The sequence below is a fragment of the Bombus impatiens genome, unplaced genomic scaffold, assembly GCF_000188095.3.
Source record: "Bombus impatiens unplaced genomic scaffold, BIMP_2.2 scf_1230, whole genome shotgun sequence".
Lineage (NCBI taxonomy): Eukaryota > Metazoa > Arthropoda > Insecta > Hymenoptera > Apidae > Bombus > Bombus impatiens.
In genome coordinates this window covers 57,932-72,675 of record NT_177649.1, presented here as the reverse complement: position 1 = coordinate 72,675, position 14,744 = coordinate 57,932, and the positions used below count along the sequence as shown (strand labels likewise).

The 14,744-nt window shown below is 29.4% G+C and overlaps 2 protein-coding genes across 5 annotated transcripts; both read right to left on the bottom strand.

Annotated features, from left to right (window-relative positions):
- Positions 1–1,714: 1,714 nt before the first annotated feature.
- Positions 1,715–11,582, bottom strand: LOC100749615. 4 transcript variants are annotated; one of them, XM_024371216.2, is made up of 14 exons: positions 11,240–11,582; positions 11,110–11,154; positions 10,663–10,824; positions 10,367–10,564; positions 9,834–9,953; positions 9,247–9,306; positions 7,997–8,108; positions 7,786–7,909; positions 7,510–7,645; positions 7,020–7,076; positions 5,503–5,628; positions 5,173–5,426; positions 4,774–4,961; positions 1,715–4,016 (listed from the first exon to the last, which is right to left on the bottom strand). In XM_024371216.2, the coding sequence occupies exons 2-14, from the start codon at positions 11,126–11,128 to the stop codon at positions 3,716–3,718; spliced, it is 1,857 nt and encodes a 618-aa protein (XP_024226984.1). In that variant the 5' UTR covers positions 11,129–11,154; positions 11,240–11,582; the 3' UTR covers positions 1,715–3,715. The 4 variants fall into 4 exon arrangements, with proteins under 4 accessions (XP_024226984.1, XP_024226985.1, XP_012247242.1 ...); XM_024371217.2 differs by lacking the exon at positions 7,020–7,076 and having other exon boundaries at positions 11,110–11,581; XM_012391819.3 differs by lacking the exon at positions 9,247–9,306 and having other exon boundaries at positions 11,110–11,581.
- A 1,707-nt stretch (positions 11,583–13,289) lies between these two features.
- On the bottom strand, positions 13,290–14,084 carry LOC112213780. The gene is made up of 2 exons (XM_024371220.2): positions 13,526–14,084; positions 13,290–13,495 (listed from the first exon to the last, which is right to left on the bottom strand). Exons 1-2 carry the CDS (start codon positions 13,784–13,786, stop codon positions 13,412–13,414), a joined length of 345 nt encoding a protein of 114 aa, XP_024226988.1. The 5' UTR covers positions 13,787–14,084; the 3' UTR covers positions 13,290–13,411.
- Positions 14,085–14,744: the final 660 nt, after the last annotated feature.

Below are 14,744 nucleotides of genomic sequence, written 5' to 3'. Positions count from 1 at the left end.
GGCAGTAGAATTCAGTAATGTTGGTCTCTAATGCAGACGACAGCAATATTAATCTAGAAGACAAACGAATAAAACATTCTCGAAAGAAAAATCTTATTTCTTCCCGAATATTATTATACATAATTATTACTGTAGCAATTGCTTCTAATACCAAATAAATTACACTAGTGGTAAACCAAATGCATCGAGATAGAATTGAATAATAACATAAAGATATTCGTTCATCTTCCAGAAAAACCTATCTTATTTCTGCACTACCCAAATATATTGAACACATTGGCACTTTAATTAATGTTAATTAATTGTACAATTTTTAATATATTTGGTGCATATATCATCGCCCAAACGTTTAATCGCACCAAAGAAGTTGGAACAAAACTGAAAGTCAAATCTATCAAATTTAAAATATTTATATTACTTTTATACTCTGTGTTAGAAAAATGCATAATTCATAATAATTCGGTTAATTGATAAAATTTTGTTAAATCTATTAAAAACAGACTTTGGATTATTTATCATAGGCATAATCTACTTTGGCCACGTGATAGGGATAGAATCAAAGAAAATAGATAGAAAAGTACGATTTAAAATAAGGAAAGAATTTATATGTGCTAAATGCAACAATATATTGCACAGAAGCAACAAAGAAAACTATATATAAAAAAATAAAAGTCTTATTTTGTACATACAATGACCGTGAAATCTTTGATTAACGCTATCTAATAATTTTAAAAAACGATATCTTTTAAAATACATACATATATATGCACAAATAGTTACTTCTAAAATATAAATATAATTTAATAATATTGGCTATGTATGTATCGATATCAGATAAACTATCCATCGTAAAAGTGAAAAAGATACATAATATAAAGGAAATTCCACACGTACTTCTTTTGGCTCTAAAATTCATACTCATTTCTAAATAATAATTGTATAAAATGATAATAAAAACATTTAAATATTATATATTGTTTACTTATGAGAATGTATACTGATTTATTATATGTATTAACAATTTGATTTTGTAGGGCTATACAATCAGAATATATGAATATGCAATATCAAGAAGAGGAAACAGTTAAGCTAATTTTAAGAAAATGAAGCACGAACATGTAATCACAACCATTTGTAACAGATTGCTTATCATTTGGAAATATGTAAAGATCATCTATTTCATAAATATACAAAATATGTACATGAAAAATTATGTGTATCTTTAAATATAGTACAAAAAGATAAACTATAAAGCTGTAACAGATTTTAAATATGCTGTAACAACAATAGATACATTTTAACAAACTTTGCAGAAGAAAAATGAGTTCTATCCAGCATTTCTACATATCCTGACAAGCATCTTTTCTCCATGTTACCATTTATGTTAAAATGCTAATCATATAATTATAGTTGAATAAAAATTGGTCTATGTTAAGAATCCTGAGTAAAAGAAATAGATGGATATTTACAAATGTCAAAGTAGCGACAGCAATGTAATAGCAAAATAATAATAAACTTTAAAAAGAACATTATAAAAATAAATATACCGCTTTCTGCACTCAGATATCATATACTAAAACAAAATATTTCATAATTTAGAAATGAGTTATTATAATATAAATATGTACATGTTTTTAATATCACTATATTTTATATAGCGTATATTCTATACAGGATATATCTAAGATTAAACACCATCCTTTAGGCATCTTCGACAATCTACCAAAAAATTTTTTGAACAAAAGTTAATCAGTTTTCAATTCGCTACGCATTTGGATATTAAAGATTTCCAAAAAATTGTTGACTTCCTTAGATAGCACCATATATTTTGGACTTGACAGAATTATAATTGACATCAAGACGAATCTACGACCTACTGTACTATCACCTTGAGATGACTTTGAAATGAGCTGAAAATCAGAAATTTAGTAATAGTACATTGTAACGTGTAATGCAAAACGGTATGATTGTTATTGTTAGATTTGTTTAATTTATTAGTTTCTGAATGCAAAGTCATCTCAGAGTCATTGTATAGTAGACTGTTGAATTCATTTTGACGCAAACTACAACTCCATGAAATCCAAAACATATGGTACCCTTGACTTTTTTATTGGATAAAATTTTTGAAAATTTTTGAAAATTTTTAATATTCAAATGTGTAGTGAACCGAAAACTTACTAACTTTTGTTCAAAACATTTCTTTGACGAATTATTAGAAATATCTGAAAAATAGTGGTTAATCCTAGAGGACACAGCCTGTATATGCAAATATTTTGCCATAATTCAGAAATCAAATTAAAATTTGTTAAGAAACAAAAATCTATGTTTGTTTCAAAATCTTTCATTCAAAATCATAACACATTAGAAAGTAAACATATTTTATAATAATAATTAATAATATAACTATTAAGATCAAGTTCTTAATCTCCTTTGAAGTACGATTAAAGTTTTGGGCGGCATTATTTATTTATATTTCTTCCTTTCATCAAATTTGAATGTATAGATGTATTTATTATACGCTTCATGGAGAAAGCGAACAGATTTGTGTGAAATGGTAATATACTCTGACAAACATATAATAGTTTGTAGGACAATTACTTTTTGAACGATAATTTGGTTGTGTTTAGATAAATACTGCCAAATGTACTTTCTGCCCTTACTCTTAGATATCATATTCTACATCTAAATTATTTTTCTGACTATACCGAGACTTTATTTAAAGCTTTCTGTGGTTCCCATACCTACGTTATTTCGAATCCTGTCTGCTAATATTCGATAATCAAGAGCCTCATTGCTATAATTTAAATTACGTAATTATTTCAAAAGTATAGTTCTTTCATTTCAAAAAAATGCATTGTGCAAAAATTTTTTCATGATCTTGTGTTCAAAAGGATAAAGATGGCACCAGTTTTAGAATCATTGAACTGATTTTTCTTGAGTACATAAATTTCTCGATATTATACTTAAATAAATACAATAGGCAATAAGCGAGATATGAAAAGTACAAAGAGTATATAAATAATTCTGCAAAACCATACATTAATATTCCATCAAATTATATAAAATTACTGTTATAATACGTTAGGAAATGAATAAGTGTAGCAATATTCGAAGCATCGATATTATAAATATATTATTAAATAATATTGAAAAGTTATGTTCAGATATAAAAATTGTAAAAATATTTTTCAAATAGCCATATCGAAATAAATTTTAAAAGTGAACTAGCACTTTTATCAATCGAATACATATTCCATTTTTTTAGCAGTTTAGAAATTCTTTGAAAACAATTTGGAAACGTGAAATTGAATTGTCCTTGATTCTAAAGTCACTAGATTAAAATCATTCAAACTAACTACAATTCTCTTAAATAATTAAAATGCACTTGGTGCATCTTACTTTATGACCGTTATATATTTGGTCACGATCTTATTTTCTCCTGCTTATCAAGTAAATAACTGATCCATATCACATTAAATGCGACTTAAAAAATATAAGAAAAAAGAAGAATAAGCTATTCCTTAAGTAATTCTGAATTATGCTGTTTGTGCACTAATTGAAACAACGATTGCTCTTAACCAATAAAAGAAGTTGGTCCACTTTGCACTGAAAAATCGACGATACGATATAAAAGACACGAAATGATGACACTTTTACCAACTATCACATAAAATGCTGTCGGGAATGAAATAAAACGAGCATCAGAAATTGTGTATTACACATTAGTAGGTGGGTCCATAGCACAAATAATAGATTTCATTACACTAGCAGCAGCTAAGGACGCGTAAGGCTGCCATTCCTTTATACGAGAGCCATCTTTATAATCAGAAATACCTCGAATAACGGCAAAACTTTCACGACAATTACCCAAAATACTTTCGACTACAGCATCCATCTCTGCATCAAAGGCAAGGGCTCCAAATCGGGCTGCAAATTTCTGTCTAAGCTGATCATCGCGTGCAATATGTCTGCCAGATGCTACAGGTGCTAAGTGAATTCGTGGACAGCCATTTGTTCTGAACATAAAAGAACATAATGATAAATGTTGACAAAAGGGGACCTAGCATTAATGACCTTCATCTTGACATATATTATCAAGGACACTCACCTTAAGTGTGAATCTCCAGAAAGTTTTAATCGTCACTCGTTATTCCTCAAAAAGTTATTGGCAGAAATATATTACTACTACTATGTACATTGTATTCTGCCTATATGTAAATATACGTATGTGATTATAACCGACGCGATAGTCGCGTTTATATCCCAGTCTTTATTTGATAGAAACATCGTGTGCGTTGCTCGCTCGCTTGTAAAAATCTAATCCAACCCAATATCAATTCCACAGACAAAAGAGGCCCGATTTTTAACCAAAATTCTTCTTTCTTAAAAATTCCTTGCATATATGTAGAATTGAAATTGGGTTGGACTAGATTTTTACGATCGAGTAGAGCGAGCGCTCAACGCGTGTAGTATTTCTTTACTATACATTGCTTTTTATAAATTCTTTTTTGTTAGTAACCTTTTAAGAAATAACGAGCGGCGGTTAAAACCTTCCAGAGGCAACTCAGGGGAGTGTCCTTCACAGTATATGTTAAAGTTAAGTGCCCTTTGTCAACATTTACTATATTTGAAAAGGAAACACTGCTGAAGATTTTATAAGATTGTATAACTTTAAAAAAATATACATGTATAGTTACTTAGGTCATAATTATGATTATATGCTGAAAAATAATTATCTTATATACTAAAAATAACATATTAAACAGCAATAACCTTTTATTCGCCGCATCTGCAGGTGCAGTAGGATGTGCAACTTCAATAACATCTCTTTCGCCAATAGCCATGTATAACTTATCAGACTCTGGTGGAGGTGGTTTAAAATCATGCTCCGTCTGGTTAGTTAAAATATCTGAACCTTCCTTTAGGTACGTTTGCCATGGAGGATTTGTCTCATTCTCTGACTAGTAAGAATCATTAATAACTGTACTAGATTCTTGTTGCAAATTTAAGGACCTATGCAGACAAACGACTTTTTTCCGCGCGATATCGGCGCGATCATATGCCTGTCTTTGATGTTCGTAATTAGGAAAACAAAAAAAGACATATGATCCAACCATATCGCGCGGGCAAAAGTCGCTCGTCTGCATTAGGCGTAAAAGTGTAACAATCTACCTGATCTTTAAGATTAACAGCAATTTCTTGAAGACATAAATTTGGTGGGCAATATTCTTTGGTTTCAAAATGATAATCTCCACTCTCATTTGTCTTTGCACTTTCACAATAAACATAAATATACTTTTTATTAAGAGGAATAGGATAAGATATAACCACATCACCAAGTCGTACGTGTTTATTATAATCTGTATAATGTGGTACACCTCCTCCAATTCCAATTAAGAAAACGAAATCAACTTTCTGAAATGTACCTACAGAAAATGTAAAATATTTGATTATAATCAAGCATACCAATTATAACTAAACCAAGAACAATTTAAATGCTACCTAATAATCTGGTAGTTGTATTTCCTGCTGCAGTCATTGCTTCTCTTGTATGACCTACAGTGGGTAACTTTGTGCATACAATTCTGTGTGCACCAATATTACCTAATGTGTAAACATTTGACTCACCTATAACAAAAGTAATCTTATTTTGCATTGAAATAATCCTCTACCATTACTAATTTTAAAATATGTGTATGATACATGTGCACTGTGCTACTATTAAAAAACTGGTATTGTATTTGTGTATGTATGTTGTGACTAAATTGATTAAAAACGACTCATTCCATACAGATGCAATTGTGTTCAGTACCTATTACTGGATATAAATATAAGTAATTCGTATATTTATCAGTATATCAAATACAAGGACAGATTAAGAAGTTTCCGATATGAGAATATCAATAAGAAATAAAGCGAAAATAAACTCCTAGCGATGACACCAAAAACTTATCAACTTATCTTTATAATTTTTTTTTAGTTGAAAGAAGTGATAAATAACTATCATAACACATTTGTATTTGGTATAAAAAATATAGTTGTAAAACTTATCATTTAATTCCTACACACTCTTCCTATTTTTAGAAAAAGTTACTAATTGAACTAACATCCCACAAATAACTCAGTATTTTCCAAACATTTATATTCATCTAATCAATGTATGTGTAAACGTACATATAATAATAATTAAAAATGTATAATATATTGTTGCGTATTTAGTACTGGATTAATTAGATAATAATACACAGTAAAATGCATATATATATTACACATGTTAATATCATTATATTATAAACTTACTTATATATAAAAATTGTATTAAAAGCAACGGAAAATAACATTTAGTTTTGTAAGTGTTAACTAGTTATTTGTTTTAAAAATGGAAGTAATAATTCAAAGAAGTTAATACCAGTCTTAAGTAGAAGGAAATAAAATGATATAACAGTATCTTTTATACAAACAAAACACATAAACAAAAAACACATGAACAAAAGATATAACCTGTGATAGTTCTGAACCATACCCATTTAGTCCTAGTGCAGACGTGCCTCTTTCATTGTTATGATTGTGCTACAATCATATGCTTATCTTTACTGTTCTTAACAGTAATCCCAACATGGAATTCCAACCATGTCCTTAACAGGCACAGCAAAGAAGGACATGTGATTGCAGCAAGATCGCAACGGCAACAGTCGCATGTCTGCACTGGGCTTCAATATGTGTGTGCTATAAATTTAATTTAATTTGCTAATATTGCTGAGAAAGTAAATGGTTGAAGATGAAGACGTAATACATGAGGTGATAATCTGAATGAATTTCATTACAACACAGCAATATGGTATGTATATTGTTTCTGCGACATCGTCGAAGTAGTATTTTAATAAAAATATCTAATAATATGTATTTTTCACAGCATAGTGCCATTGAGACACTTCATTGCTTTGAATACAAGCAATTGGCAAGCTATAACGTTAAAGGACATTGACACGAAAGAGGAACTATATTACAAATTACTTTACCAAAACGACATGTCACTCGCGGTACTCCATCTGTCGCATCAGGTGAGCTTGCCGTACCTAAAGTTTCATGCATTGTCATATATATATATATATAGGCAGTACATTTTGTACCTTTACCGCCAACTAATATATGATACTATAATTATAATACCGTAATGCAAACTAGTTAATACAAATTCTTGAATACACTAAAAAGTTCCATAATTATACTTGAAATTCGAGATTTCTTATACATACGTTAATTTCCAAAAAAGATAAAGAGACCTTAAATAACGTAAAAAAACGTAAATAAAGTCTGCTTTGATCTTAAAATTTGACAATATCATTTCTTTATATTTAATCATTTAATATTAAAATATAAACAACAACCTGTATCTTGAAAATAAATTATCATATCATATTATTTTATATTCCTTCTGCCATATAATTGAAGATTAATTCATAAAATCTATGTGAATAATTATGAGTTATTAAATGAAATATATCTTACCAACAGTAGTATAACGAACAAATGTTTCTTTGTTTTCAATCATAGAATCAACTGCCAACTTTTCACAATACTGTGCAGTAATAATTGCTATAGTAGGTTGTTTTGCACTTGCCATTGTTGGCATTTGTTTTACGACCTAAGAAAAGGTAAGAAAAGAGATACAATAATTTTTCATATATAATGTCCAATAATTAATTACCACAAATAATTATACATAAAATAGTGCATTGACACTATACTATAAATTTACTGCAAAATAGTAAAAATAAAATTTACTTGAATTTGGGTATCTTGGTGTACAACTCTAGTAAAAGCTCCATGCTCCATCGCTTTAACAACACCCTTCTCTTGTAATTCTTTTAATTTTATTTCGACAGCAGAAGGATCCCAACCATGTTCTCTACAATAATTACCACACATTGTTTACAATTACATTAACATCTTTGTGCAAAAATAATTAATAAAATTCTTATAGTAAAGATCATACTTTGCTATATCAGTCACTGTAATTGGATTTGGGTAAGCAGATTCAATAAGTTCCAACACTTTTTCTAAAGTCAGTTCAACTACCTGACCAATAACTGTTTCATCTGTTGATACTGTCAAACAAAAAAATTAAATATTATCACATTCCATTAATATATTTCATGATTCTGCAAAATATATATAAATGCTCATTAAAAAGTAAATTATTTGTGATCAATTTTTCAGTTTTTTATAAATAAAATAAACTACAGCCTTTGTGTATCTACTTGTGTGTGCTAAACATATGTGACATCAAACTTAGAATAAAAATGTAATTCATATTACCAATACTTTTTGTAGAATTGATAACATAGAAATGAAGTGTAAAAATTTTATATGGTAGTAAGTGACCATGAATACTATTTATAAACACATTAATGTTATACTAAGATCAAAGTAACAATAAAGAGTATTGCATATGGTATAATAAAATCACTAATATGTATATGTTAAACTGTAAATAAATCTTCTGAAATGCTTAAAAAATATACTTTTTTACAAATAATAATGATATTTTAGACATAATAATTGATTATATTACTTTCAAATGTATAGTATTATTTTTTATCATTTAACTTAATTAGTTTTACATTGTGTTAAAATTTCGAATTAAACAAAATAACAATATTATGGCATTCATAATCATGCATTCATATTACAAACATGATATACTTCATGAATAAGATATGTACATATCTCTAATGGTGTATATCCAATTTTTCTTTTTAGTCAATCAATCCATATTTTATAGGAGAAGAAGCAAATTGAATAATCACAAATGATTGTTTTCATTATTAGGTAAAATAAACACTAAAATATATATTAAATGTTTAATATTGGATTAATGCGAAAAAATCATGTTAAGCCAATGTTGTTATAACTACTATATTGCATGAACCAATAAAATATGTATTTACCGGTCAATGTGCAGATAAACAGCTTTTATATATACTTATTTTTTCTAAAAGCTTTTGCACTATTTTTTCAACATACATATGTTTATCACTAGTTATCACTAATAAAGTAAATAGCAATAAATTCGATAAAATTAGAATAAAACTAAATAGATAAAGAAATTCTATGAGAAACTTTTCTTCAAGTTTTTGACCGGCAAATATTCAATTGTTATTGTATTTTATATAATAGCCTGCATATAAAATATCGAAAAACATAAATCGTAATAAAATATGTAATTTCTTCATAATCTCCAACCTGATTTCCAACTAATTTTCTTATATGGAAGAACTGTGAACAGTATATGACCAGTATCAGCTGTGAATAACAGAAATTAAAAGTAACACATTTATTTCATATAGAATGAACATGTACATATATACAAGTAACATGAGCAGCACAAATGTTAAATATACATTTCCTTTAGTTTCAGTTGTAATGTATACTTGAGACACACTGCTCCAATATCTTTCAATAAAGATCACTTAGTTCAATGAATCAAATCAAATAAATCTTGGTACTACTCTTTACTTCGAAGTTATTTTAATAATGTAAAAGAAGTATGTGTGTAAAATAATTTTCATGAATGATTAAATGAATATATCAGTAAATTTGTCTGAGAATAATTTTTTAATATTGAAATTAAACAATTAATACAGTTATGAAGTATGATATGTATATAAGTAATGATGTTTTCAACTAGAACACTTAGTTGTTACTTGTTAGCTTATATGATATCATTTACAAAGAAAAATATTACTTAAACTATACAAAAATTTAAATAAAACATAAATAAAATTAAAAAGATATTGTAAAATTAAAGAGAATTGTAATATTGTACTTACATGGTCTAGTTGGAAGATTAACAGGTTCTTCAAGCTGTTTTAATTCTACTTCTATCTTTTTAATTGTAGAATACTTATGCAACATTAGTTTCATTATTTTCTTGATAAATCCAACATAATCTGTAACAAACCCATATAGCTTACTGGAATTAAATATACTATAATTACATATTACTATAGTACTACTGAGAGAAATATCTGGTGACCCAATTGTACTATTGCAATATAAGTGCACAAAAAAAGTTTTTATATTAGAAAATATTTATTTGTATTTCATATTATTTTTTAATCATTTTATAGTTATAATAGTGTTCTCACTACCTGAAACAATAATCTATATATTCTTTCAGAATGATAATATAAAAATAGATTATTGTTGTTTACCAATATGTAATGCTTAACAAAATTAGAACTAACTTATACTTATATACTATAATAGATCAATATTCTATATATAAAAACTTGATGGTTTAATTGTAGATTATAGACAGTATTATAATTTATATGTTATCAACTACTTAAATAAATTTTACCTCTTGGAAATTCTTGAGGTGTAACTAATTCTCTGAAGAATTCTTGCGCTACACTTGGGTGTTCGGCTTCTGAAAGTGTATCTACAAACCAAAACTGAAGAGTTCTAGATTCTTGTGTATGTTTTCCACTTTGAGCACTCACTAAGAATACTCTGAATTGTAAGCAAAGATGTGCTGGATGAATTTCACCATTTGTAACTATAAAAATTTTATGATATAATATTACACTAATGTTGTAATATTGGTAATATTTTGTCTATTAACACTGTTTTTAATAATGATAGAACTTTATGTACCAGCAACTGCTTGTTTATTAATAACTATTCCTTTGTGATCTCCTCCAGCAATATGAACGTTGTTTTCATTTCCATTTTCTGTTGGGGGTTCTAAAGCCTGTCTTTCTATTATAAGAGTTGTAGAATTTGCAGTCTTACATTTTGGTGTCATGACAATGTGTTCTAATAAATGAAACATAGGAAAAGAGAATTTGAACAAAACTCATCAACACTTCACAATTATACATGACAAAGAAGTAGAATTATAGAAATCATATATTATTTTATTTAAATAAAAGAAATATATCAAAGTCAATATAAATTCTATAAATATACATATATGTTACCAGTTGTTCTTGTTACATATACAATTACATAAAAAAAACAGTTCGTTATATTAAATTGTAACGTTAAATTACATTTAATAAAAACTATTTGAAACAAAATCTTTATCTTTTATACACTGACCTGTTTTTTTATCATCCATTTCGAATCGTTCACTTTATCTGTTATCTGACACAAGCAATTTTTTTATAGCACTAAATAAATAATGGATAACAAGAACGCTTAAATCCAATAAAATATGCAAGCTACAGACTTGAACTAGTCCACTCAACTAACGACAACGTCGTTCTCTGCTGTTCGACTTTTTAATCGCCTCCTTTACCATCCCACCACGGGTATCGGAGCTCGCGCCTCGCGTCTGTCAAAACGAAAACCTTATATAACCTCAATCTCCTTATCCTATTTAGTCAACCTTCCTTTCTGTGGACGTAATAAAGACAGTCTTTAAAAGGTAATGTATAAGAGAAAAGATGAGCAAAATTCATTAACACAAGAAGTAGTTGATATTAAGTGATCGACTTGAATACTCAAAAGAATTATCGATCGAAATAATGACAAGACACAACACATGCCACCGCCCTGCACCATACTTATATTTAACTATGACATGACATGTATAATCTGTATTACAAATGCGTCATTTTTGTTTTTCTCAACACGAATATACTATCACTATGTATGTATGTATGTATGTATATGTATGTATATATATATATATATACACCATACCTGTAAAATATGACATACTACTTATATACTATATATGTGCATATAGCATATATATGTGTACATATACTATACACATATGCAGTTAGTCTTGAAAATATTCGGACGATAACTTTAATTTTTAAGTTCTTTATCAGAAATAGATGCAGATAAAACAACAAAAATGTTTTGCAGTATATTGGCATATAGTATATAGATATCATAGGTAAAAAACTTTTGACTTAAAACAAACTGTTGTCTCATGTTGAAAAGAAACTGAATTTGATATATTAAAAATATTCGGGCACTTCGTAAATTAATGTTAGAAAACTAACATAGTAATTTTTTATAAAAGTTTAATATTTTATTCAACAACATGTTTTAAGCAGTTTATTATGTTAAAAATTTTTTTTTAGTATTGGAACATAAATCAAAGACAAATGTACAATTACATTATATGTTATATGTGCTATTGTATTATATGTAATATGTACAAATATACAATACATTACAAATTTAAGTTACCAAACTAAGATAACAAGCTTTTTAACACATGTACGGCCATATGTGAGAATTAGTAAACAAGAACAATAGACACTAAACAAAAATGATAAATTCCTCTAACAAAGGAATAAAATACAGTATCGATTACTAATAAAAAAATAATCTTCAACATATTAAACTGTTTAAAACATATTATTAAACCAAAGGGGTATCGGATAAATTATTTGACTTTGATATAAAATTGCCACTTTAATATTTTTATCAATTTATAAGTGTCCGAATATTTTTGAGACATGAAAATTCACCTTTTTCAACATTTCTTTGAATGTTTGAACAACAAACTTGTTTTCAGTTAAAAGTTTCTTACTTTCTGACCTATACATATTATACTCAAATATACTGCAAAACGTTTTTATTGTTTTATCTTTTATTCAAAGGGTTTGGGGTTCGATATTTAATTGATTCACACAGATTAGTTTTGTATACTCTGTATTTCACCACCATGTACAGCCATTACAACACACCCGATACTCACGTAAAAAAAACACATGGCGAACGGGGAAACAGAAGAGAGTCGGAAATAGTCGTACCAACTCTGCACGCAGGAACTAGTGATCATACCAACATGACATTTATCTCAACACTTCCCTTTCATAGTTTATAGTTTCTGCAAACCCCATAGCTTTGGTAAAACACTGAGTCTTAATTCTATTTAAACCTTTGGTAAGGATATCTGCAACATTTTCAGAACTTGGCACATAAACATAATCTAAAATTCTTACACACAATTCTTAACATAGAAGTAACGAACTTGAACATGCTTAGAACTCTCAGCGACTATCTCATCCTTGGACCATGAAATAGCTACACTATTGTCACAGAAAAATTTGCATGGGCGGGGACAATATGACAATTGACCCAACTCCCTTAACAGTAAGGATATCTACACAGTCTCCCTTGCTGCCTCCTGCATTGCTACAAATTCTGCTTCATAATTCGACTGAGATATAATAGGCTACTTCTTCGACGACCAAGATATTGCACCATCAACAAGTATGAAAACATACCCACTTCTAGATTTTCTATTTACTGAACACCCTGCAAAATCTGAATCGCGAAACACTTTCAAAGGTTGGCCCTGTCTTCTCCATCTCCTTTCTCCCCTCGACACTGGTACGAAATGTGGCCCCATTTTCTACATTTGTAACATCTTTGATCACTTGTGTTTCTGCTCTTCGGCTTCGCGCCATCTTTGTTTTGGTACTGACCTGGGTTTCCATTGCCTTCTAGGTGCCAACGCGCTGCCTTGCTCGGACGACTCCGCAGCCGCATTAATACTTTTTTCTTCGAGTAGGAGGTCGGCCTTCACCGACCTCGAGGTCAGATTCTTATCCTCGACATAGGTCGGATAATCTTGATCTGTCGCAAGTCCAGTCAAAATAAAAGATGCCACAACGTTATCTTCAAATTTAATACCGGCTTTAGACAACTTGTCAAACAGAACTTGAATTTTCCCACAATACGCGAGGATATCCATGCTGAGAGTCTTCTCGATAGTGCCCAGTTCCCGCACGCACAAGGCAATGTCCATTGATGTGGATCTCCCATGGATCTCTTCCAGTGCTTTCCAGCAATCCTTCGCTGTTTTCAGGCCTCTAATGTCCGCGAGGTACTCAGGGCGAACGTGCCGGAAAATGTGTGCACGCGCCTTGTTTCCAGTTTGACGTACTCAGATCTCGCTCTTTCTGCTGCAGTCAATCCTGATCCACCGCATCCCAGCAGCCCAGGGAAACCATAGAAACTTCCGTCATCGTCTTCCAGTACTCATAGTTGTTCTTGTTGAGGATTGGATTCATGTTCTTGTCCATATCGCTCATCTTCTCCTGGTGGGTCATGGCGTGACCTTTTCTCTATTGACAGAAACAAAAATCGACAAATAAGTATCTTCAATAGCACAGTTCACCACCCTGGGCCCATAACCTGTTATTTAATAGGTTTGGGATTCGATATTTAATTGATTGACACAGATTAGTTTTGTATACTCTGTATTTCACCATCATGCACAGCCATTACAACACACCGAATACTCAGGTAAAAAAACACATGGCGAGCGGGAAAACAGAAGAGAGTCGTAAGTAGTCGTACCAACCCTGCATGTAGGAACTAATGATCATACCAACCTGACATTTATCTCAACATTATCTGTATTTATTTCTAATATAGGACATAGAAATCAAAGTTATGCTAATGTTCGAATATTTTCGAGATCAACTGTTTATGTGTGTACAAACAGTTCCTTTACTGATGGTAAATGTGGAAAGTATAGTTGCCATTATTGCTTAGATAAAATCTGAGTAAGCAACCTTCCTTTTTTTTTTTCTTTAATTTGTACTTTACAATTTGTTCAGCTGGATATTTGGTAAATAACCAATATTTAATACGAATTTAATTTTATAACTCTATGTATGCATTTATAATATTCGTCGTGTAACAATAATTTTCTTTACGATATAGTAATCTTATACATATAATCACAGCCTTGAACCATA

Bases quoted from the DNA above. Each gene is read 5' to 3' on its own strand.
- LOC100749615 (XM_024371216.2), bottom strand. The intron at 7,077-7,509 runs GTAAGATATATT...ATGAAACTTTAG, and splicing joins TGTTCGTTATACTACTGTTG to GTACGGCAAGCTCACCTGAT. The intron at 5,629-7,019 runs GTAAAGTAATTT...CTTTTGTTATAG, and splicing joins GCGAGTGACATGTCGTTTTG to GTGAGTCAAATGTTTACACA.
- LOC112213780 (XM_024371220.2), bottom strand. From the start codon at position 13,786: ATGGACATTGCCTTGTGCGTGCGGGAACTGGGCACTATCGAGAAGACT. The intron at 13,496-13,525 runs GCGGCTGCGGAG...GAGCAAGGCAGC, and splicing joins TCGAAGAAAAAAGTATTAAT to GCGTTGGCACCTAGAAGGCA.